Raw genomic sequence first — 25,204 nt, 5'->3', positions numbered from 1 at the left:
CTCCATGTCCTAAATTCACGTTATTTAAAAGACTTATTTCTTAGCTATGCTATGTTTTCTCTTTGAACTGAACTAAAAAAAACTGGTCATCAGATTTTAAAGAAATAAATAACTTGGTTTAATTAAAAATGTGACATACTTATCATAGATAATTTGGGAGCTATAGAAAATTAAAAAAATAGAAAACAGTTGAATGACCCAGATATTTATTATAAGATATATATGTGCTTATTTTTTATTTATTTATTTTTTTGTAGGGTCAGTTGTTTTTTTTTTAATTTTATTTTATTTATTCATTTTAGAGAGGAGACAGAGAGGGAGAGAGAGAGACAGAGAGAGACAGATAAAGAGAGGAGAGAGAGACAGGGGGGAGGAGCTGGATGCATCAACTCCCATATGTGCCTTGACCAGGCAAGCCCAGGGTTTTGAACCGGCGACCTCAGCATTTCCAGGTCAACGCTTTATCCACTGTGCCACCACAGGTCAGGCTATATGTGCTTATTTATGTTATAGCTGAGATCACATAGAACTTAGTATCTTACTTTCATTTTAATATTATATTGTACTTTCCCATTTATTAAAATTTTATGAATTTTTATATAACATTCTTTTCCATAGAATTTCTATTAACATCTTTGAGTCAATTAAATAGCTACAGTATTTTATTTATTCCCCTTTGAACACGTGTTATGTCATATCCCATTATTATTATTATTAATGATCATTTATTATGAATGGTGCCATACTGAACATCATTTCAATAAATCTATATCCAAATTCTTATCATTTCCTTGAGGTAACTTCTTAAGGTCAGTGGATATAAAAATGTTCATACCCACCTAATTTTAAAGTCAGCTTAACTACAGAGATTTACGTTTTGTTGGTTCTGGGATTTCAGCAAAGAAATGAAGAACCTGTTGATGAGATTACTCAATGGTTTGTGAGGAGAGGGAACTACCTAATGCAGGGGTCCCCAAACTACGGCCCACGGGCCACATGCAGCCCCCTGAGGCCATTTATCCGGCCCCTGCCGCACTTCTGGAAGGGCACTTCTTTCATTGGTGGTCAGTGAGAGGAGCATAGTTCCCATTGAAATATTGGTCAGTTTGTTGATTTAAATTTACTTGTTCTTTATTTTAAATATTGTATTTGTTCCCGTTTTGTTTTTTTACTTTAAAATAAGATATGTGCAGTGTGCATAGGAATTTGTTCATAGTTTTTTTTATAGTCCGGCCCTCCAACGGTCTGAGGGACAGTGAACTGGCTCCCTGTGTAAAAAGTTTGGGGACCCCTGACCTAATGGTTACTGTACAGTTGGATTCCTTGAAGTGGGAAGGGCTTGGTTTGATCTTGTTTGACTTGTTTCAGTGGTTAGAATAACAACTCAAGCTAGGATCCCACAAAGCCCATTGTACAAAATGTTGCTTACTTTTTTTAAATGACATTTTTAAATTAAACTTTTTCTTGAAAATTTTGAGAGAAAATAAGAGACAACCTAGAAACCTGAGGACATATTGTCTTGTTTCATGATTTATCTGCCCTTTGAAGGAAAAAAACAGGCATACAAGCAAATACTTGCCAGCTGATTCGGGGTGAATATGAACATATACTACACAGTCACTTCGGCTTCAGTGAACCACTAAGCATCAGTGCCATGGCCAAGATGGTTGTATAGCCAGTAGCCACGGCCGCCACCACAGCTGCCTGGCTCGTGCAGGTTCATATTTGATTAGAACAGACGGTAATGAAACAACAGAGCCAAGAACTGGTGGGCCATTAACTTTAATCCTAGCTTGCACCCGGCGGGCAAGAAATACACACAGTGGGAAAATACTTCCCTTTCCATTCAGGGCTCCCAAAGCCACTGACTTATCCGAGTTTCCTAGAATCAAAGGTTTCTACCTCACCAGCCTTATTCACCTCTGTTCTTAATCTCCTTCTCTCTGCACAAACTGGCTTCTCCTTCAGAACTCCACCATCTTGGCTGCTTCTCCTCTCTTCCACATGGCCTTTCTCTGCTCTCCTCTCTAATGCTTATCTCAGGAACTGAGAGAGAGCAAGCTCCCAGTCTGAACCATTTTATAGTGTAGAAATCAAAACCTTTAATCCAATATACAAACAATGAAGTCTCTGATACAAAGTCACTTAGGGTGGGAAAGGCTTAGTCTTAAAACTAAGCCTTGTGGTATAATGACCCTGCCTGCTTAAAGCCTGTCCCTTACACCCAATGCAAACTATAAGCGAGCAAACCTATATATCATATTTATAAACTTATTTGACGAACAATGGTCAATCAAATCAGCTGGGCTATAAAGTGTTTGGAATTGTTCTGTTGTTGAAAATACCTTTTCTTCACACCACAACACTTCACTTATTGAGTGCTGTTAGAAAAAGAACCAAGTTTGTCAACCCATTCTGATGGCTTCCTCAAAAACAGCACGCACGTATCCCTGGCTTCTTACCTAGTGTACAGACTACAGTGGTACCTTGAGATACGAACAGACCAACATACAATTTTTTTTTTAAGATACAAGCTGCAACTCCATCTATATTTTTGTTCGAGATCCGAGAGAAATTTCAGATATGAGTCGTGATTCGGGAAGCTGCCGCTAGTTGGCATGTCGGCGCACGGGTCCAGTATCAGTATTTTGATAAAGAAGTTGACTGACTAACGAGCTCGGTTACAGAACGAATTAAATTTGTATCTCAAGGTACCACTGTATAAGGTTACTTTTATTGGTGACCCAAGGTCACTTTTTAAGCCATAATTACTATTCAGTTAGTCCTCAGAGCCTGTCTGTACCTAAATGTTACCAGATTACAGGTTTTTCTTAAAGTTCTCTTTTTAGTTAATACCAGTTTTCTACTATTTCTTGTTATTGTAAACATAACTGCTTTTACACGTTTTCTCCCTTCCTCTTATCTGTTATTTTTAATTTGTTGGTGAAAGTTCATTAGATTTCTGTTCCAAGTGAAGCATCCTCGAAGTGGGAACTTTAGGACTGGGGCATGGTATCCATGCAGATCTATTTTGGTTTCTCCAGGTCTCTGACACTGGTCACATACCACAATCCTGGTAGCAGTAAAAGCTATGGCTCAAACCTGTGTTGTTTTGTTGATGAGCACCATTCTGACTGGTGTGAGGTGATATCTCATTGTGGTTTTAATTTGCATTTCTCTAATGATTAGTGATGTTGAGCATTTTTTCATATGCCTGTTGGCCATCTGTATGTCCTCTTTGGAGAAGCGTCTATTCATCTCTTTTGCCCATTTTTTGGATTGTTTGTCTTCCTGGTGTTGAGATTTACGAGTTCTTTATAAATTTTGGTTATTAACCCCTTATCAGACGTATTGTCAAATATGTTCTCCCATTGTGTAGTTTGTCTTTTTATTCTGTTCTTGTTGTCTTTAGCTGTGCAAAAGCTTTTTAGTTTGATATAGTCCCATTTGTTTATCCTGTCTTTTATTTCACTTCCCCATGGAGATAAATCAGCAAAACAACACAGAATAAGTGCTGGCGAGGATGTGGAGAAAAGGGAACCCTCCTGCACTGCTGGTGGGAATGCAGACTGGTGCAGCCTCTGTGGAAAACAATATGGAGATTCCTCAAAAAACTGAAAATCAAACTGCCTTTTGACCCAGCTATCCCACTTTTAGGAATATACCCCAAGGACACCATAGAACGGCTCGAAAAGGAGAAATGCACCCCCATGTTTGTGGCAGCATTGTTCACAATAGCGAAGATCTGGAAACAACCCAAGTGTCCGTCAGAGGACGAGTGGATTAAAAAGCTTTGGTACATATATACTATGGAGTACTACTCAGCCATAAGAAATGATGACATCGGATCATTTACAATAACATGGATGGACCTTGATAACATTATACGGAGTGAAATAAGTAAATCAGAAAAAAAACTAAGAACTATATGAATCCATACATAGAAGGGACATAAAAATGAGACTCAGAGACATGAACAAGAATGTGATGGCAACAGGGGTGGGGGGTGCGGGGAGGGGGATGGGGTGAAGAAGGAGAGAGGGGTTGGGGGAGGGGAGGGGCACAAAGAAAACCAGATAGAAGGTGACAGAAGACAATTTAACTTTGGGGGAGGGGTATACAGCACAATCAAATGTCAAAATAATCTAGAGATGTTTTCTCTCAACATATGTACCCTGATTTATCAATGTCACTGCATTAAATTTAATAAATAAATAAAAAAAAAACTATGGCTCATACCTACTGATTATTTGCTGTAGCCTTTGAGCTGGTTCTCTTGCTCTTATCTATCCACACACTCCACACTCTCTCTATAGTCAGCCTTTCAAATGGAAATGTAGTACCATTTCCCTGTTTAAATCTCCCAGTGGCTTCCACATACTTAGAATAGATCCCCATAGCGCCTCACCCTGGCCTGCAGGGCTTGGCCCTGGGCCCCACACCTCACCCTCTCACTCCCTTCCCCGCCCCTTTTGGTCACTGGGATTTCTTGCTGTTCCTCCAGCTGACAGTGGACTAATCCCAGTGCTTGGGTCCCTGCCATTCCCTCCTCCTGGGACTCTTCTCTGCTTGGCGCTCTCTTGTTGTGTTCAGATCTCTTTGCAAAGTTTGGCTCCCAGGAGCATGCTCCATGCTCTGTACAGAAGCTCTTGTGGCTCCCTGCTCCCCACTCCCCCAGCCTGTTGTATCTTCTTCAGAGTACTCCCATCTGAAATTATCTTACACCTGGCATACTGTCGATCACCTCTCTGAGAACGTAAACCCCATATGTGCATGAATGCATCTCTGAGTACAGAAGTTGCCTATAGGGGCTCAATAAATAATTTTTGAAAGAATGAAAACTATTTCATTTAATTTTTGAAATTTTGAAATTTATTTAATTCCCACTAAGGTCCTAACAGAAGTATGAAACACCCATTTCATAGGCTGATCAAATTGAATCTTAGAGACGTGAAATAAACTTGTCCGAAACCCAGCCACCGAGTACTGGAGGTGGGGGCAGGGGCTGGGAGCAAGGGCGCCAGTCAGGCCTGTGTTGGCTTTGATGAATATGTTAGTATTTTAGATAGGACCGCTGAAGCCACTTGGATACACTAAAAACACAAGTAGCAAACACAATTTGAGAACAAGTTGAAGAGAAAAGAAAAATGTTCCTGCAAGGTTTTAATTCCCCCAAGGGATACACTTATAGCTGATGGTGAGGCTCTTGAGGCTAAAGTAGAAACAGACTGTGTAGCTAACTATGACCCAGTTATCCTGAACTGTGAGCCCTTAGGCCACTTGGGAGAAGCCAGTCTCCTGGCAGAGCACACGCAGGCAGGGGCCAAGGCGTGGGGCTGTCACAGCGCCTAGGCCTGGGTCTCGGCCGCGGTGCCGAGTTCCTGGAAGCAGCACTCTAATGTACCAGTCACAATCCATTGAGTCTAAGTTGAACACTACTTACCATCAGTGTGTTCTGCGCCAAGTATTCTTACAAGAAAGAAAAACAAAAAAGGGAAACTGTAAGGAATACAGTGGGGAGACATTGTTAGATGTGATAACTGTGATGACAGCCACCACCTCCTCCTTCCAGGATGGATGTGTGGCCCAACTGTGGGGAGGGTCGGCAGACACCCTGGCTGTGAGCTCGGCAGCAGTGCAGAGCCACCATGCTGGAGGCCACGTCCACATCTAGGGCTGACAGGTACATGTGAAAAGGCCAGACGACTTGGCCCCATCCAGGCCAGACAGAGCTCCCCTCTGCGCCGGCAGAGGCGACCAGACTTCCGTTACGGTTCTTCTCCTTCTACTCAGTCTGGCTTCTAGGCCCTTTCCTTCCACAGGTGAGGATCCCTAATGACCATCTTGCACTTCAAATCCTTCCACCCTGTTCCCACAGAACCTAATCTGTGATGACAGGGTCAGTCATTCGGCTCACAGAGTCTGCACTGGTACCCTGGCCTGAGGGAAGCTCTGGTTCTGCAGTGCTGAGCAAAACAGTCCCTGACCTCATGGGACTTATCACCTGTTAAGGTGGAAGATGTTAAATAAAAATAAAAAAAACTAAATATATACATATTATATATTCTTCTAAGTACAATTAGAATCTGTGAGAAAAAATCACCCCCCCATAGTAGTGACAACTGTTAGCATTCATGTAAAATACAATGTTTTCATGTTAAAATGATGACAATAGGGGACCAACTCAGAATTCAAATGACAGTATGACAATATTGTTGGTGTAACAAAATCTTGACTTTATTTAATCCATTCAAATCTGCAATCTAAGATCACCATTCAGTTCCTTATTTACATTCTTATCAAACTGGATTGCTGATAAAATGTTAAGACTGCATGCAGACCCTGGGTCTTAAGAAAGGAAGCAGCGACTCTAGGAGGGAACCGGTGTCCAGCTGCCCGCCACCCACCATTCCTGCACCAGCACCTCATTCGCCGTGCTGACACTGACCTGCCTCCTCTCTCACTTAGGCTTACGTGGTTCATGTGAGGGGATGTCACCCACATTTGAGCTCATTACAGTAAGCTGCTGGACTGGACTGAGCTGTCAGGCAAGATGGCCTCGTCTAGTGGTATCAGAAAGCTTGTTTCTGCAGTTTCTGGTGGCCATCACTCTGCCTGACAATGGGGACAACAGGCTTCAGAGAAAAGCTTAAAATTACAACTGGGCCATCAGATCAGAAGGTTTAAAACAACAGGGTCTTATCACTGTTGGAATATGATGTTATAACACCATGTCTGAAAATAAATGCACGCTCATCCCAAACCTTTCATTTTCACAGTCTAACCTTTCTCTAGGTAGTAGCAGAGCGAAGAAACATTGCTGGTAGTCATCTTACAATTATTCTTGACATTAAAAACTAAAAACAATCATTAAAGAAAACACTACATTCCCATTTACAGAATATATTTAGAATCCTGTGGATTGCAGTGATTAGACTGTAGTCATGACTGGCAAGGAACAGAATATGATGGCTGAGAAGCACTTGTTCTCGGAAAAGACTCAGGGTGACTAATAGTAAGAACTTAAACGTAACACACTTTTCTGCAGAGGAAACCATTTTAGCTTCTAAAGAGCATTAGCTTCTGACATTTCAATGCCCGACTTCAGCGGCTGCACACTGTGCACCTCTGTCCCACACTTAGGACAGGCAAAGTACATGTCAAACAGGAAGCTGCTCTTTGCACAGTAGTAGCAGAAAATATGCTCACAGCCTATCGTGTGGGGCATGGTGGGCCACTCTCCACACAGGGAACACTGCTTGCCGCTGGTGGCCAATGAATTGTCACCGTTAGGAGCACCAGTAAGTGGGATGCACCACAAAGATAACTTGGCTTTCAACTTTTGGACATTGATGAGCGGTAAGAGGAAAATGAGAAACTCTGCAAAACCATGCCAGAGAAGCTCCCTGTTCATATAGTCAAAGCCCACCTCACGGACGTGCTGGGGCTTGCAGAACACGGATCGAATGCCTAGGAGACGTTCCGTCAACGTTGCAAACTTGCCCCTCTGGAGGAAAATTAAGAAGTTAATCAACCCCACTAACTTCAAAAGTCCGACCAGAACATTTACACACTGCTTGGCTTTCCCAAATGATGCTAGGTGACGGTTTCGAAACAGGTCGTAGCAGCGTTCTTCTAACCACGTCCCACCAACTGTGCAGACAGCATACCAGAGCTTTTGGTTTTTACTCGGCGGCTGGTATCCCAAGGTCAGGGAGAAATCATTCTTGTACTGAATATTTAAAACGGACTGTCCCACAGTGGCGTTTTTAGAGTAAACAGTGAATCGCCACAAGAAAAGCCACAAGAGGGCTTTCAGCTCAGGTTCAAACCGAGCTAACAACCCTGGCTGGAAGCCGTGGAAGCACTGAGTGACCTGGGACCAAAGCAGCTGCTCCAGGGCCTTGTTCAGTTCGAGCGCGTCCAGCTGACTTATTCTGAGCACCCTGTGAGTGCTCTTCGCCTTCTCTTCTCTGGAAGCCATGCCTTCTCCAAAGGGCTCTAGGAAAAAGCAGTCAGGAAACACCATCACACAGAGTCGATCATGTACCATCTCCACAGCTCACACTCGGCAAATGATACACATAGACAGGACACAGACGGTGGGTCGCTGCCTGGTGCTAACACAGCACACTGAACGCTCACTGCTTCCTCAGACTCCTCCTCCCTGTGCTCCCACCCTCCTTTCTTTTCTGCTAGTTTTTTTCCTTTTGGCCTTCCTCATGAAAGGAGTGACAGGTGTTAGTAAGTGCATCCTTTTGTCATGAATGCCCCCTGTGTGACCCTCCTTGCTCAAACATTTAGCAAGGAGATACTAAAATCTAAGCTAACAGTGCTGAGGCTGATTAATAACGTGGCCAATGGAGAAATCCAGGCACGTACTAAATACAATGAACTCTATGGGACACTGCCATGAGGGGGGAAGTCAAGGCCTCAGTCTAATGTCTGGCACTTCTCCTGACTCCAAAGGTAGACTTTTCCACAAGTCACTTAATCTCCTATGTATTTTTAAAGAAAGATAGGAGAAAAACTAATGAACAATAAGTGTTTGTTATTCTATCACACAATTTCAGAAAATAAATACTAACGAAAAGTAACATGAACACAGAAATGTCATCATTAGGTACTAAAAGGTATATATACATCACATACTTTCTAAGTTAAGAAAATTATGACCCAAAAATATATTGTGAAATCATTTCACAATACACTGAGGATTGAACAAATAGGTGCTAAATGGACACAAAGCTTTTACAATGAAATAGACAAAGCTGGTTCATGTTCGCTTGGTGTGACTGATTCCAAGCGCACTACTGCACGCCCATCATGTACAAGCCAGTGCTACTTGGAACGCACACCTGTGCATTATTCAATAAACTGGCAAATCCAAACTTTGATACAAAATCTGTACAGATTTAGTTTCTAAAATGGGCTCTCAACACTGAGTTCTTGATCATGACTGCTATGCCTTCGAAAGACCTGATGCACTATCATAAAAAAAACAAGTAACAGGGAGGCAACAACCCCACTGAAGTTCCCTGCCACCACTGGCCGTGTGACCTCGGACCACTCATTTCAGTCAGTCTTGGCCTTGGTTTCTTCACTCACCGAACAAGGGCTAGAGACAAAATGACCACTGAGTCCTTTCAAATTCTATTTTATGATTTTTTTTTACTAAAAAGATGTTAACTGTAATTTGTTAGAAGTTAAAAGGACTGCAAAGTACATCCTAAAATAAAGTTGTACATCTTAAAATTAGAGTACCTTTACAATCAGAGAATTTTTCAAGAAATATTTTAAATTACCATGGATCCCAGATGGCTTAGGGCAGGAAGTTAGGTTCAGGAAACAGAAGTGACTACTAAATAATGGGCTGTTTAAGTGTTCTTTCTCTCAAACCAGCTACATGACAGGAATGCTTCTCACCCATTCTGGGCTGACCTCACCTTTTCTCCCTTCCTGTAGCTCCATCAAGACTTCTAAGCCTGAAGCAGTGGGGATTGTGGCTGCAAATTCCTCTGTGGAACCCTTGCCTCATGCTGGTCAGGAACTACAGGAGAAAGAGAAGGGGGTTAGGAGAGAGTTCTCTTTGATCCTTCTATAACTCTAATTAAGCCCCAAAGCTTGTTCTTCATTTGGAGTATTTTTCTAATCCGTTCACTACTCTGTCCCCACAAGCTTATTCCTAAATTCCACTTCCCTCATCTCCCTGACTTACATCTAATGGGTGTATCCTACCTTCTGTCTCAGTGCACTGGCCGCACTGTAGTCCTTCGAAAGCCAGCCTCCCCATCTCCCCCAGCTTGCTTACCTTCCTCATACTTTGGCCTCTAGTCATAGTGTCCCCTTCTTTTTGCTCACTAGGAAACATTTCACTATCTGTTCCCTTCATCAACAACAGTATGTTCCCTCTCGTTCACTGAAAAACTCATCTTAAGTTCTTAACAACTAAGTCCGGCATCACTTCCTCCTGACTCTCCAAATTTGGGTTACCAACCTCCTCTAGCCGTCCCCTTGAGAGACCTTTCTGTAACACGATTTTTTAATGGCCCATTTCCTCTTGTAGAAGATAAGCCCTGTTGCAAAGATTCTTTCGAGTCTTGACATAGTGGAATCTTAGCAACCTGTATAGCTCTGGGCACACAGAACACATTCTATAAAATTAGATGAACGGGTCAATCCAGAAGAAAAAGTCTGGGGTGGGTGAAAGGTAGAAAATACAAATTCCTATCCACTAAAACTATTTCAAACGCCTATGTCTGGACTATTGCTTATTATGTCACCACACATTTGTTGTGTACCTGCTACTTAGCAGTTAATGTGAGGGAGCTAGTCAAAGAATGGTAGCAGACGTCTCAACCCCTGTGGAGACTGTTCTGTAGCGGGGTAATGGGGGGGGGGGTTAAAACATCAAACAGATTACAAGAAGGTGTGATAAGCAATACACGAGGGGAAATTCAAGGCATTGCGCTTCCAATCAGAACAGGCTTTGTGGAGAGGCAAGACCTAAGATCAGGGGTCCCCAAACTTTTTACACAGGGGGCCAGTTCACTGTCCCTCAGACTGCTGGAGGGCCGGACTATAAAAAAAACTATGAACAAAATCCCTATGCACACTGCACATATCTTATTTTAAAGTAAAACAACAACAACAACAAAAAACAAAACAAAACAAAACGGGAACAAATACAGTATTTAAAATAAAGAACAAGTAAATTTAAATCAACAAACTGACCAGTATTTCAATGGGAACTATGGGCCTGCTTTTGGCTAATGAGATGGTCAATGTCCGGTTCCATATTTGTCACTGCTAGCCGTAACAAGTGATATGACGTGCTTCAGGAGCCGTGACGCGTGCATCCCGCGTCACCGGAAGTAGTACTGTAAGTGAGCGACGCCGCACTTTGTGTTGCCACCACATACAGTACTCCAGGAGCACAGGGTGCGGATGCATCCTGTGCTCCTCTCACTGACCACCAATGAAAGAAGAGGTGGCCCTTCTGGAAGTGCAGCAGGGGCCGGATAAATGGCCTCAGGGGGCCGCATGTGGCCCGCGGGCCGTAGTTTGGAGACCCCTGCCTAAGATGAACCTAAGATGACACTGCAGGGTAAGCAGTGTTGGGCTAGTAAAGGAAGGAAGGACACGCTAGTCCAGGCAGAGGGAAGAGCAGGTGACAAGAACTGGAGGTCCAACATCAAAAGACAAGGTTGGGAAGGAAAGCACGGACCCATCCTCTGGGCTCTGTAAAAGCCAAGTTGAGGGGGCTGTATTTTATCAAGATGGTCAGGGCGAGCCACTGCATAGATGTAAGAAAATAATTAATCAAATTTTCATTTTACACAGCTTGTTCTGGCCACACTGAGAATAGATCTGAGGCCGAAAGACTAGAGGCAGAGGGACAAAAGAGGAACCTCTGAAAGCCAGCAAATGGTAGAACTGACATGATTTAGTGAGAAATAAGCCAAGAATGACTGACTTGAGTAACTGAGTGGACTGTACCTTCTCTGAAATGGTAAGCACATGCAGAGATATATAGGTTTGCAGGGAAAGATAATAAACACATGTAGTTTTGGAGGTCCAAGGCTCCTATGAGACAGCTAAGTAGAAAAGCCCAGTTGCCAGTTACGTGGATGTGGGAGGAAAAATCTGGGTGGGGATCCTGAGCATGAGATCTCTCACTGGACTAGTCTATTTTAATTCTGGTTAAATGCTTAGATCAGTAAGGCACAAGACACAAGACAAATGGATCTTGTCCATTTACAACGCGTTTAACTTTCTTTGTACCAATATAATCTATTTTCATAGTTTTCCTGTGTCAGCTATGATGGCATTTCATGGGTTATGAGGGAAGCTCTCCACCTTAAAAAGGTCTGGCTGCACTGGATGTCATTAGGTCCAATGCTACCAGTCCCCTCCCTCCCTTTACCCCCACCCCATGCTGACCTGGAAGGACTTTTTTTTTCAGGTGACTATCAGATGAAATACATGGCTTATATTAGAGGCCAGTTGTGCCATGAGGTATCTTTTCACAATCAGTTTAGATTGTGGTTCATGTGTGTCTTACTATCTTGAAGAATTTGCCACAGAGATAGGCTCAAAGTACCTGCTTAATAAACGTGTCCTAGACGAACACATGATGGAATGAGTGGTCTGGGGTCCCCCGAGAGAGACAAGTGAATACTGTGAGAGCACCCAGATGGGCTGGATGGGGAGGGAAGCCATCATTTCCTAGCTTCCTTACTTAGCCTGAGTGAGAAACTGGGCGGGGGAGTGGCTTCTCAGGAGTCCTTTATTTCAAGTCCTAGTTTCTGGAGGAATCATACTTAAGAACATTTACTAAAGATAGGAATTTTTGAGAGCTGCCAGAATAAGAGACTTAACATACTCTCTAAACAACCCAATATTTAATAATCCTTATTATCAAAAATAATCTTTCTTATCCCTCCTATTAGTTTAACATTTTCCCCCCTTTTCTCCCCAGGCCTGGCCTCAGTGTAGATTAAGAACAGTTGGGCCTGATCTCCTTGCAACGTCAGACTCTCCCCTAACAAACTATTACTAAACTGCTCTTCTGCCTTTCCCCTTCCTCAAGAATAAGCTATCTTTCTACTTTTTGTTTTGGGTTTTATTTTCCAACATTGTAGTCACTTTTGTGACGTCTTTTAGTTTAAACAGAGAACAGTCACCATCCACTACACACCGGAGTTCGTGAAAGCCGAGCACCCACCTATGCTCTGCTTGCCTATTTAGGCAATTGTGACAAAGTAAAAAATACAGATTTAAAACCAATCAGACCAGGGCTGCTCAAGTTCTAGCTTTGTCATTTACTTGCTATATGATCTTAAGAAAAGTCATTCACCTCAGATTCTTCAAAAGGTTGGAAATCACAGCACCCGCCCCAAGTTTTTGAGATTAAACCAGACAATGTTATGAAGGCAGAATGAAAATGGGAAAGCACTATTGTATACTATTACTTCTGCTTTGCTTGGGGATGAGCATAAGAAGAAAAAGGCTGTGAGTTCGTTCTGGCATATCTAATTTCAAAAGACTGAAATCTTCATTGTTACCCACACTAATGCTTGGCCCAATCAGGAAGACCAGACTACACAACTGAGATACAGATGTGACACCTAGACAGTGATCACTCCGGTATTGTGTGCATGGGCCGGATGGGAAGGGGCAGAGACTCATTTCAGTGGAACTCGTCACGCTCTATCTGGTACCTGGTTGGAAGGAGACAATGGAGTGGGGATTCAGGGAGAATGGGGATGGCTCCCACTGCGTATTTAACACACTATCAGCATAGCTGTGTCTATTATCAGGAAGCAAAGAGACCTCAGGATCGCGCACTGATAACATGACTCTAGGTTGCTTCACTGCACAGGGTCTGGTATAGACAGTCCAAGATGAGCATCCAACTTTAGGTCATCACCAACACACTGCATTCAGTTCCTCCTCATTCCTCTCCCTGTTTTGGCAGGTGTATTCTAGAACACTGGCTTTATGGAAGGGAAGTGCCCAGGAGCAGAAGCAATGGATAAAATAGAAATATATAACTACAAGTTTAATTAATCTGATTATGGGACCTCTTCCATCCATGGCTGTATTATATTATCCCATAAGGTGTGGGTCACAGGAAAGTGCCATAAAGTTCTAAGTATAATTCAAGCAGTTTATACTTTAGGGAATTCTAATTCTCTGACAAATGGCTATGTAATTTAACCAATAGCTATTGAGTGCCTACCAACTTCCAGACATGAGACTGTTTGTGGTAAATTCTGTAACATAGTAAGATAGTCATTAGCTACAATCTAAACTGATAGTGAAAAGATATATAAATGGGCACAATCGGCCCCTAACATAAGCCATATATTTTGTCTGATAGTCATCTGGTATCTCCTAGGTATCAGAGACTCAATCCAAATATTTAACTTCCAGTTAACTGCTTTTTATTCAAACATTTTTAAATAGGATGCTACTGTAATCAGGATTAGCTATTGATGTCTGAGCAAATGGACTTCTAAATGTGAAAACATACAACTCCCCAGGCAGAAAAGAAAAAAATGGTATTTAGGCAAGGGAACAGGTTGTAAAACCCCAGAAACATGTGAGCTATGAAGCCTGGCCATGGTTTCTCTGGGGCACGTGGGGATGGGTTCCAACACGAGCTACATCGTTAATTACTTAATCCCCATCAATGTGGTTGTGGTTGTTATGTACGACAGAAGCAAAGAAACAAGTCATTTGCTATGACCAGAGCTGAACAGCTTGGCAGACAGGCTGAAGAGTCGACCCACAGTAAAAAGACCCTGTTTTAAGAAGACTTCATTGATTTTGTAGGCATGAATAATCATTAATGGGAAGAGACATAACAGGATATAACTAGAGGATTAATATGATGTTTTGAATTGAAACAAACACCATTAGATTTAATTCAAACTGATTTCTCCAGAATGCCAAAAACGAGCAATGCTTTTTCCTATTTACCATGGAATCTCATTCTTAAATATATAATCCTATCACCCCTCCCTTCCCACTCCCCAAACTATATTAAGATTCTAAAAGGCTAACACAGGGGAAAACATTTGTGACACAAAAAGATACTTATAAAAATAATTTTAAGTATAATTGGCACTAAATAATATTAGTGTTTAGTGAAGGATAGGATATGTGAAAATGACACTTAAGGCAAAAATCAAGACCAGATAAAAAGTAGAGCAACTACTAGGGTGATTACCTTGTCACATAAATATGTTTAAGACAAAATGATCCAGCAATAAAAACTATTAAGAAGGTCTCTTGCTGACATCTTATCACTAGAATGTCACACTGATTTTCTTTCACAGAAAAAAAAAACACCCTGAAATTCGTTTACGAAGAGCAACGATACATAACCTCATCCCTTAAATAACCCATGCTTTCCTTTTATGTTCTCATTCCCCAAAATAAAACTTCTTCATTTCTATCGTGTTCGAAAACCACCACAAATGATTCCATCGCACTAAGGAGGGAAGAATGTTTCAAGATGTATTTCAAAGCTTTTATCGAGTAGAGTACAAATTATGAATGAATATATTTTATTTAAAAACATGTTATTGACAGAAATCTATCAATAATAATGTGGGTATTGTCAAGGGCCTGTCAATATTAATGTAATTATGATTAAGGGAATGACATGGATTTTTAGCTATAATACCAAGTAACATCTTCTACATTGCTGCTATCAATATACACATTATTATTGACCTGTTCCAAGACTCTCAGTACTAGATGTATTACCATTAGGCGTATTTGTCAATGCATGCTGCCTACACAAATTCTACATTGAAATTTACAGTCCTGTAAACTTTGTCAGCAGAAACCCATGATTACCAAGTAATCTCTCAAGTATCAAACATCTATCCATTCCCTCTCCCTACCGCAACACACACACAAGGCTATCCTTTTCCAGATCCACAATAATAAACTAATTTTTAGTATGATAACATTGCTGCCACACTACCCTAAGGGTTCTAGGAATAAAAATGGATGAGAATGCATATTCATGTTTTTCCTTTTAGGTTAAAAAAATTTTTAAGCTAACATTTCACATTAGGAGGTTATGTGAATCAAGTTCTTAAACCGGAGACTTTAAGCTTTGATACTCCACCATACTATTTCCTTTGTGTGGTCACATAGATTTACTGTCCATTGTATGGAAATCAATACTAATAAATGGGACATGCATCAAAGAAGGATTTAACAGGACACTGATTCCCAGAACACATTTCAAATATGAGTAAGAGAGGAAAAGCTACGATGAGACCATTAGAACATGTGACCTCTGACACTGTGAACAGGCCTAGAAGTCAACAACTTGCTAAGTGACTACGGGGGGTTCTGACCAGTTCTCTATGCCATCCCGGTTCACCAACAGGCTGTGTGACTCTGGACAAATCCTTGTACCACACACTATACAACAACAAAAGAAGATGAACATGGACACTTTAGGATGGCACCACAGGACGTGCAGATGGGGCTGTTTTAAGAGGCTAAGTACTAGGAGTACCGGACGCACTATAGCAGGGGTCGGGACCTTTTTGGCTGAGAGAGCCATGAATGCCACATATTTAAAATGTAATTCTGTGAGAGCCATACAATATGTTTAACACTAAATACAAGTAAATGTGTGCATTTTATGTAAGACCAACACTTTTAAAGTTCAATAAGTCTCTGAATTCTTTTTAATAATGTTATTATGCTGTTCCTAACCAATGATGAGTAAAGTACTTCTTACCATTAATGCCACTTCTGGTGCTGCATGGTTTTGCTGATGGCTTTGTAGTCTGGTTGATATGTGGTGAGGTTAAGCTTCATGCAGGTGTTGAGATTTCCATCTATTAAACGTGATCGTAGGTTGGTCTTAACGTTCCTTAGATGTGACAAAGACTGCTCACATGCATAGCAGAGCCAAACATTGTCAGTACAACAATACTCACACGCTGCAGTGTGTGGTATGTGATGGGAAGCACGTTCCAAGTTTTGACAATCTACTGGTCCGCGGGTAGAAGTTTTTTCATTTCTCCCCACTTGTGTTTGCTCACCAACTCTGCTTGCTGTCGTGCAAGTCTTACCAAATCTTCATTCAGTGATTTGAACTTATTCACCCACATGTCTGAGGCCTTCAGGTCAGCAGCTTGTGGCTCAAAATCTCTGACGGAAACACCGGGGATGTAACTCAGGTTGGCGCTGTCCACTGCACACTTGTGTGAATGGGTGATGAACTTAAAAAGACAAGTGTGCTCACGAAATTCTCCAAAGCGTGCTTTGAATGACTGCAGGAGATTAGATGTGAAGCTCGCTAGCTTCTGGAGATCAAGATGTTGAGCAGGGTCACTTGCTGTGCATGCATCTTTAAACTCTCCCAGTTTTTCAAAGTGTAGTAAAGGACCTGTTTCAATGTCAGCAATGAAGAGAGTTCCAGCTTGTTTTCAAATGCAAACACTGCTTGTTGAAGGAATAAGACTGTATTTCCAACGCCTTGCATTTTCACATTGAGCTGGTTCAGATGTTCAGTCATGTCCACGAGATAGGAGAACTTCAGGAGCCACTCAGTGTTAGCGAACTCAGGATGCTCGACATTTTTTCATTTCAAGAAAAGTCTGGATTTCGCTTGGAGAAACCGCGAAACAGCTGAGCACCATCCCTCTGAAAACCAACGCACATTGCTGTGCAGAAGCTGACCAGGATAATTATTCCCAACTTCATCCAGCAGTGTTTTAAACTGGTGATCATTTAAAGCTCGGGCAACAATAAAGTTGACCACCCGAATGCCCAGCGATGTCACCTCACCAAGCTGCCTGCCACACATCTGAGCTGAAAGTACCTCCTGATATAGGAAGCAGTGAAAACTTAGGAAGGGTCTCTTTTCATGTTCACAAAGAAGCACTAAGAATCCTGTTTTTCCCCACCATGCACAGAGCACTATCAGTATACACCAAAATAAGTTTATTCATCGGTAGATTTTTTTTCTTTAGTGAATTCAGTGAAAGACTTGAATAAATCCTCCCTTCTTGTTGTCTCTTTCATAGGCAAAACAGCAAGACTTTCCTCATGTAATGTGTCATCCACAGCATACCTTGCAATCATGCTGAACTGGGATAAATCGTTTATGTCTGTTGACTCATCCAAAGAGAGAGAAAAGAATGGTGCTGCATTTATGTCCTTCACTTGTGTTGCCTCAGTTTGATTTGCTATCATGATGGTACGATTGTGAATAGTTCTTGCCGACAGAGGCATGTCTTTTATTCGTTTGATTATCTTGTCTTTATCTGAAAAGTTGTCAAAAAGTTCATTGGCAACATCAAGCATGAATGTTTGGGCATACTCCCCATCTGTGAATGGCTTTCCATTTCTCACAACTGCTAAAGCACCAGCAAAGCTAGCTGAATTCCAGTCACCTTATTGGGTCCAAACACGGAGTTGCTGCTGACTAGCTTGCACTCTGCACAGTAGAACTCTTGACATGCTTTTTTTCTGCTGTCCCCTGCTGAATATTTTGATGCAAATGTATTATGGTGTGTGTCAAAGTGCCACTTTATATTTGACTGTTTCATTGATGCAATTTTATCATTGCATATTAGACACACTGCAGAACCTGCTCTCTCCACAAAGGCAAATTCCTCTGTCCATTCCTGCTGAAAAGTACTATACTCCTCATCTTTTTTTCTTTTAGCCATCTTCTTCGTCAAAAGGGTTTCTGCAATTAGCTAGCTGACTACTTGATTAAAAGGAGGGAAGTTTACTTCCTGACCTCACAACGACCCGTGTATGTTATGCATTATCCAATAAAAATTTGGTGTTGTCCCGGAGGACAGCTGTGATTGGCTCCAGCCACCCGCAACCATGAACATGAGTGGTAGGAAATGAATGGATTGTAATACATGAGAATATTTAATATTTTTAACGTTATTATTTTTTTTATTAAAGAGTTGTCTGTGAGCCAGATGCAGCCATCAAAAGAGCCACATATGGCTCGCGAGCCATAGGTTCTCAACCCCTGCACTATAGCAAAAATGCCAAGCCAAAGATAAGCAAAAGAGCTACCTGAAACCAAAAGCACCCAGATTGTTAAATATTCTAGACGCTTAGGAAAGGGCTCTAGGATCTAACTGCCTAAAAAGAGCCTTCTGAATGACGTATGACAATTACTGGAACACACATTTCACTGCCCATTTTATGGCTCTGGAGAGAATGTAGACATACTGACACAGGAACAGAGAGGTTATCAATGGAACAGGAGCACGTCCCATAGAACACACATTATGTGTGAGGCGCTGCAGGTTTTCTTTACCTTCTTTATCTCGTGGAATTCTCATAGCACAGTAAATATTATCATATCCATTATTAGAAAGACCAAAATTAAGGTTGAGAAGATTAACCCACCTATTTAAGGCCAAGATGGCAATTAGTAAGTTTCTGATAAACACTAGAGAAATTGTGGAATGCACACAAGGACGTTAGTAATATGGATATTTGGTAAGCTTGGACCCTCAAGACCAGACTGCCAGTCACCCTCATGGTTGTAGAAGGGAAAGAAATAATGGGAACTGAAAGAGACTGTGTAGAAGGGAAAGAAATTATGGTCAAGTTGCCCATGTTGCCTGGGATGTGTGTCATCCATTTTCCTTCTCCTTGCTTTTATACACATGGTCTGAGAATTATTCAAGGAGATTGTCAAATCTGCACAAAGGGAATACGTGGGTGCAATAATGACGTGTGAGCATTCCTTTAACGATTATGAACTCATCTAACACTGGAAGGAATGGTTATGAATAATCAAAACGGAATTGCTCCAGAGCTCCTGGTGTTCATGTTTTAACAATAAGAAAGAAGAGACACCTCAATAAAATTTTATTTCACCCTTACTGACAGGCAGGTAAGAAGAGGGTGTGCCAATAAAAAGAAAACATATTAAATAGACTAAAAACATAGAAAAGGGCATTTGACTGGGTAGATGGGAAAGGCTGCGGAGAAGTGATTAACAGCCCACAAGGAGAAAGGCAGAGGGTGCCCACGCCCTCCTCTCCAGGCCTCCATATGCACATACAGAAATCACAGCACTGGCATTTGCAGCACCAAGATTCCAGACCAGGGCCAGAGGAGGATCGGGGTTTCTCCTGAGGTTTCTCCCTCATTCTGAAGGAAGTGAAGAGGACCATGGAATATTTAGACACTGCTGTTACTTCACAGGAAAGAGATAAAGGGGGCATTCAATTTGCTTCTAGGTTGCCCAACCCAGATAATCAAAAGGGAGGAGAAAAAAGAGGGAGTGATTTAGAGCAGAACTTCTGCTCAGAAACAAAGATTGTGCACAGGGCAAATAATTCCCGTGAGCTACAGGAACCTGTGAATGGTGGAGAACAAGTGGGACAGGAACTTTAAAATCACGTGAGGCTGGGAGGGAAATGCGCAGTCAGGACTAAGAATTTTACTAGCAATGTGACCCTGGGCAAGACTGCTAGCATCTGTAAGGGTCAGCTACCAAATATGTCCAATAAAAAATACCTGCCTTCCTACTGTAAAGATGATTACAAGATTTGGATATAAGTAAAAATCTTAGGCTAAAATAAAAGGGTTAAGGAGGAGAGACAAATAAACAATTACGTTTCTGATCATAAAGAATTACATATGAAATCTGTATCTATTAAATCAGACTGAATATAGATATTTATGTTTAGTAATGAATTAACTGTGAACATGTATCTTTTATTATTAAAACCTAATAAAGAAATGCACATTGATTACAAATGAATAATTATCCTAAGAAACAGACTTTAAATGCTACAAGGAAACACAGATCATCTAATCTATGAATTTTAACTTTCTTAACAGAAATGCTGTTTTTCAAGCAAAATATATAAAACAGCTGCTTAGGGTCTGTTTGCTTTGTTTCTCCCCTACAAAGATCCAAGAAATTTCTATCGTTCTTCCAGGGAACAGTTTTATAACCACAGGTTGAGTGCGACCCCTAATTTCTAAAAGTGAGGCCTATAAGGCCAAGAGGTAGAGCTGGTCAAAGGAAGAGCAGTCAGGTCTGGACCTCCATGTCCTGACCTGTGTAGCATTCTCTCTAGTGTGTCTTGTTACTTCTATTTTCCTTTCTTTCAAAAAAAAAAAAAAAAAAAAAAAAAAAAAAGTTGGAAGGATTCTTTTTCCAACTTTGTAAATAATTCCATTCACTATCTTCTTTCCAATCTGCTTCTGGCTCAAGCACATTCAATAATCTCTCTGGTAATTGAGAATATGGGTGAAATCAGAGAGAACACAATGTGAGAGAAAAATGCCAAGTCAGCTATCCCAAGTTCATTTTGGTTTAACTACAAGTAACACATTAGGGGAAGGTGTTTAGACTACAATGTGTAATGTGGAAGGAGCGTCAGTCTGCAGTCTCCCCATCATCACTTTTAAATGTTAAGGTTAAAAAACGTTATTTTCAAGGCTATCCTGGCATCTAGGACACGCTAGACCTGAACGTTCAACAACTGATCTCCTCCGGCCAAAAGGCCATTCTTTCCCAAAAGGCTGTTATTTCTGGAAAACGGAACGTAAAGAAACGAACAAACAATAACTTTTAACCTCAGCACCCTCCCCCCCGGAAGAAAAAATGCTAATGATTATCTTATTTCTGATCAGCAATCCATATGAAATACTAGAACAACCTCATCGCAAGCAACTTGATCTGAAATTTCTCAATAACTCTTCCTCCACAAAAATATTAAAACTGCTTTTAAGTACATAGGCTTTCAAAAATGTTGCCAACTTCAGCACACTCTATTTCTTTTTTTTCTTGTACCAAATATAACACTTGACTTGCACCACTGCTAATAAGTGTTGTTGGCCCCTGCACAACCGTCAAGCCCTTAATGCACAAGAGGTGACTGTCTGCACCGCCGAAGGCTGACCCCGGAAAGCCACTGGGCGTGGGGGGTGCCATCTGGAGGAGTGCCCCGAGCTCAGGCCGCCTGCCTCTCCTTCCAACAGTGCGACCCTAACCCTCACTTTCGGAGTTCGGGCTTGCTTCCCCGCCTCTCCCACAACCACACTCTGATGCGCCTCTCGCAGGCAGCCCGAGAGCAGGGGCAGCCGGGCCAAGGGCGACTGTGTCACCGCGGGGAGGCTGCCGGGCTGACCTCGGCGGGCACGGCGGCTCCTGGGCGGACACTGACCTTGGCAGTCCGCGACACGCCCCGCTCCACGGAACTTGCTCTAAGAAGCGCAGCTCTCAGAACCTGGGAAGCTCATGCCCCCGGAAGTCACGGGCTTCCAGGGTGACGCCGGACCCGGAAGTGTCCAAAAAAAAGTGGGGGCGGGAATTAAACAAACGAGAACTCCGCTGTGGCGTGAGGCGGAAGGCCCGGGAAGACCCGGGAAGGCCCAGCAACAGTGCACACCGACGATCCGAAGGGCCGATGGACCGAGGAGCCGAGGAGCCGAAGAATGCACCTAGCGCGCTGATTGGTTGGCTCGCCGTGGAGGAAAGCCGTATCTGATTGGCAGGAGAGTCGTGAACGCGGCAGCCCGGGGTCGAGGCCGCGAGCGCGTGAAGGGGCCCTGGGTCGAGGGGCGGTGTTAGGGTCGTGTTCTTCCTGGGCGGCTTTCCCGGCCTTAGTGGCAGCGGCCGTGGGGCAAGCGCTAGAAGTGGCAGCCCGGCGAGTCTGTGCCCCCGGCTCTTCGCTCTCTCCCTGCGGGATAGACTCGTGCAGTGGGGGCGAGGGGACCCAGCGGAGCGGCGGCAGCCTGCGGGCGGGGTGCGCGTGGCCGAGTGGGGCCGCTGACCTCCGCGGGCCCCGGAGGGCGGTGGCCGGGTCCGGGCTGTGGCCCCGGGGGCGGGACGCTGAAACTGCCGCCGGTGCGTGTGCAGCCCCCCCCCCCCCCCCCCAGCTCCTGGAAACACCGGCGGCGGGCCGCCCACCCCTGGGGAACAGGCCGGATTTCTAGGACTGGGGGCCGAGGGGAAGGTCCGTTCTGAGCGTTCACCAGGCAGTTTGGTGTCGCCGGCGCGTGGATCGCCATCACCTCATTCTGTAGTGAGGGTGGCGGTGCCCGCCCGGTTTGTTCTGAGGGTTGGAGCCGGGTCCGCAGAGCTGCCCGCACACAGCACGTCCACACAGTTCTTGCCGCCGCTCTGATGCCAGGCCTGTGACAAATGGATTGATGGGGAGCTTAACCTGTACAGTCTGTCACAAATCTTTTTTTTTTTTAAATTGTGTAACAGTTGTTACTCAATAGGAAACATGGACAAGGTAAAAGAATGTTTTTTTCAAGTCTGTTTTTACATAAAAGGTATACAATTGCACATCACTCGTGCCTGGAGTTTTGTTGTCTTCCACACCTTTAAGGACATCTTGGGAAAAGTAGGCCTGGAGGAGGAAGGTGGCTTCTTGAATTAGTGACAGTTCCATCAGGTCAACTGAGGGTACAAATGAGGTAGAGTAGGAGGGACAGACAGACGCAGGGTGTACTAGTAATTTACAGGACGGGGTTTCTCTGCAGTTGGCTGGTATAGTAGCCACTGGCCACCTGAAATGTGGCCAGTCTAGATCGGGGTCTTATCTCAATATAAAATGTGCACTAGATTTCTAAGACAAGAGTGTGAAAAGAAAAGGCCAACCATTTTATATTGATTACACACACTGTAATGACAATGGGATATTTAAAATCACATATGTGGCTTGCAGTATATTTCTGTTGGCTAGGTCTGTGCTAGAGGGCAAGAAAATCTCTTACCCTCTAGAGATTCTAGGTTACCTTTTAGAGACAGTCATACACTGCTTAAATATGGGGACACAGCCTGAGAAAATGCATCGTTGGGCAGTTCCATCATTGTGTGAAGAGTCCATGTATGTAACCCTAGATGGAACAGTCCACTACACACCTGGGCTCGCATGGCCTACTGCTCCCAGGCTACAAATCTACAGCAGACGACTACAGAACTACATGAGATTAAATCAACCACACAAGACAATGCATTCAAGGGATGTGGTGAACATGGGATGTAGAACACGGCTACCATTTTACAGCAAAGCATTTTTAAAATATTTATTGTATTAATTTTAGAGAGAGAGAGGAATGTACAGAGGGAGAAAGAGACAGGAACATGGATCTGCTCCTGTATGTGTCCTGACCAGGGATCAAACCGGCAACCTCTGCACTTTAGGATGATCTCGAACCCACTGAGCTATCTGGCCAGGGCAGCAAACCTATTTTCTAGTAAGAATAAAGAGTCACTCTAAAATACTAGAAAGTATAGTATATTAATTATGTAAACCAGTGCCAGAGTTCTTTATTATCATTATCAAGTACTATATACTGTCCATAATTGTTCTGTTATATGACTGGCAGCACAGTGGCTTGTTTACACCAGCGTCCCCACAAACGCCCCCTGAAAACGACTTCGACATCAGTAGGCAAAAGGAATGTTTCAGCTCATAATCTTATGGGACCACCATCTTCCATGTGGGCCGTCCTTGACCAAAAGGTCCTTATGTTGCACATGACTAATCTCGCACCTTCTAGGGTAAGAAGAGGACATCTCACTTAGTTAGCAGTTAGGGAGGAAGGCAGCCATGTTGAATGTTTGAGGTAGGCCTACACGTGTTCTGTGCTTCACTGAATTTTTATGAAAGGGCGGGGGTGGGGGGAGGGGTGGGGGGGGGTGGAAGATCCCCAAAGGATACACATTTTCAGAAAGCAAGTTCTAGTTCATGGAGCCTTAAGTGTTATCACATGAACATGACAATACCTGCTGATAAAAATAAAGATCCCAAGCTTTCTTGAAATTTAATATTTAGTGAATCTTATTAAGAATATAATGAAGCATGTAGAACATTAATATTTTTGATGACAATGTTTAAAGTTCTAGTTTTTATTATTGAATCCCTAAATACAGTACATGTATATCTTTTCAGTTTTCCAGTGACCTAGTAAGAGGAGGCTTCATGGAAGCTTTGTTTCCCATTTTTTGTACTTGCTGCATATTTATTTTCCATTCATTTATTTAACAAAAGCTGTGAAGAGCCAGGAGCACTGCTGGACAGTGTTGCTATAAAGGTGAATTATACAGACATGGCCCCTACACTTGGAGCTAATGAGTACCAATTCAGAGACAGTGAAAAAGTAGATAATGACCAAGGTATAGTGTATTTTGCCTTTGATTAAGTGCAGTAGCTCTATAAATTCAACCCGTTAATTGTTTTAAAACCTAGAATTTATATATTCTTGCCAACATGTTAAGAAGAGTCATTAGGATATGGCTGAGGGCTTAAAATTATTAGTAAAAGAAAATCAAAGTATACTTAATTCATGCATTAATTATGAAAACTGAAAGAATAAAAAATTTAAATTAGAATATTTCTTTACCTTTAAATATAAAAAAGATGAAAAAAATTATAATAGCATGTTACTTATAATAGCCTCTTTGAGCCCTTCAGCGACTTTTAGGTTCTCAGGAATTTAATAATAGATAGGTAAAGGAGACATTGATTTATACCGCTAACATCGTTTAAAATTGCTCACTTTAAAAAGTTAAATTTATTTTAGCATACTATATAATTCTTACATCAATATACTTGAATCTTTTAGGAAGAAGTTAAACAGGTCTTATGTGTGTTTACTACTGCTGCAGTGACAAATTATCTCAAAATTAGCCACTCAGAACAACACT

General features: G+C 42.4%; 1 protein-coding gene across 3 annotated transcripts; it reads right to left on the bottom strand.

Moving 5' to 3' along the window:
• Positions 1-2,893: 2,893 nt before the first annotated feature.
• On the bottom strand, positions 2,894-21,913 carry PEX2 (peroxisomal biogenesis factor 2). Of its 3 annotated transcripts, none has more exons than XM_066378851.1 (4): positions 21,672-21,913; positions 9,447-9,550; positions 4,240-8,001; positions 2,894-3,102 (listed from the first exon to the last, which is right to left on the bottom strand). In XM_066378851.1, exons 2-3 carry the CDS (start codon positions 9,469-9,471, stop codon positions 7,067-7,069), a joined length of 960 nt encoding a protein of 319 aa, XP_066234948.1. In that variant the 5' UTR covers positions 9,472-9,550; positions 21,672-21,913; the 3' UTR covers positions 2,894-3,102; positions 4,240-7,066. The 3 variants fall into 3 exon arrangements, with proteins under 3 accessions (XP_066234948.1, XP_066234947.1, XP_066234949.1); XM_066378850.1 differs by having other exon boundaries at positions 21,708-21,878; XM_066378852.1 differs by lacking the exon at positions 9,447-9,550 and having other exon boundaries at positions 21,708-21,913.
• Positions 21,914-25,204: the final 3,291 nt, after the last annotated feature.

Source organism: Saccopteryx leptura, chromosome 3 (assembly GCF_036850995.1).
Source record: "Saccopteryx leptura isolate mSacLep1 chromosome 3, mSacLep1_pri_phased_curated, whole genome shotgun sequence".
In the NCBI taxonomy this organism is placed as follows: domain Eukaryota; kingdom Metazoa; phylum Chordata; class Mammalia; order Chiroptera; family Emballonuridae; genus Saccopteryx; species Saccopteryx leptura.
This window is presented reverse-complemented; position numbering and strand designations above follow the sequence as displayed.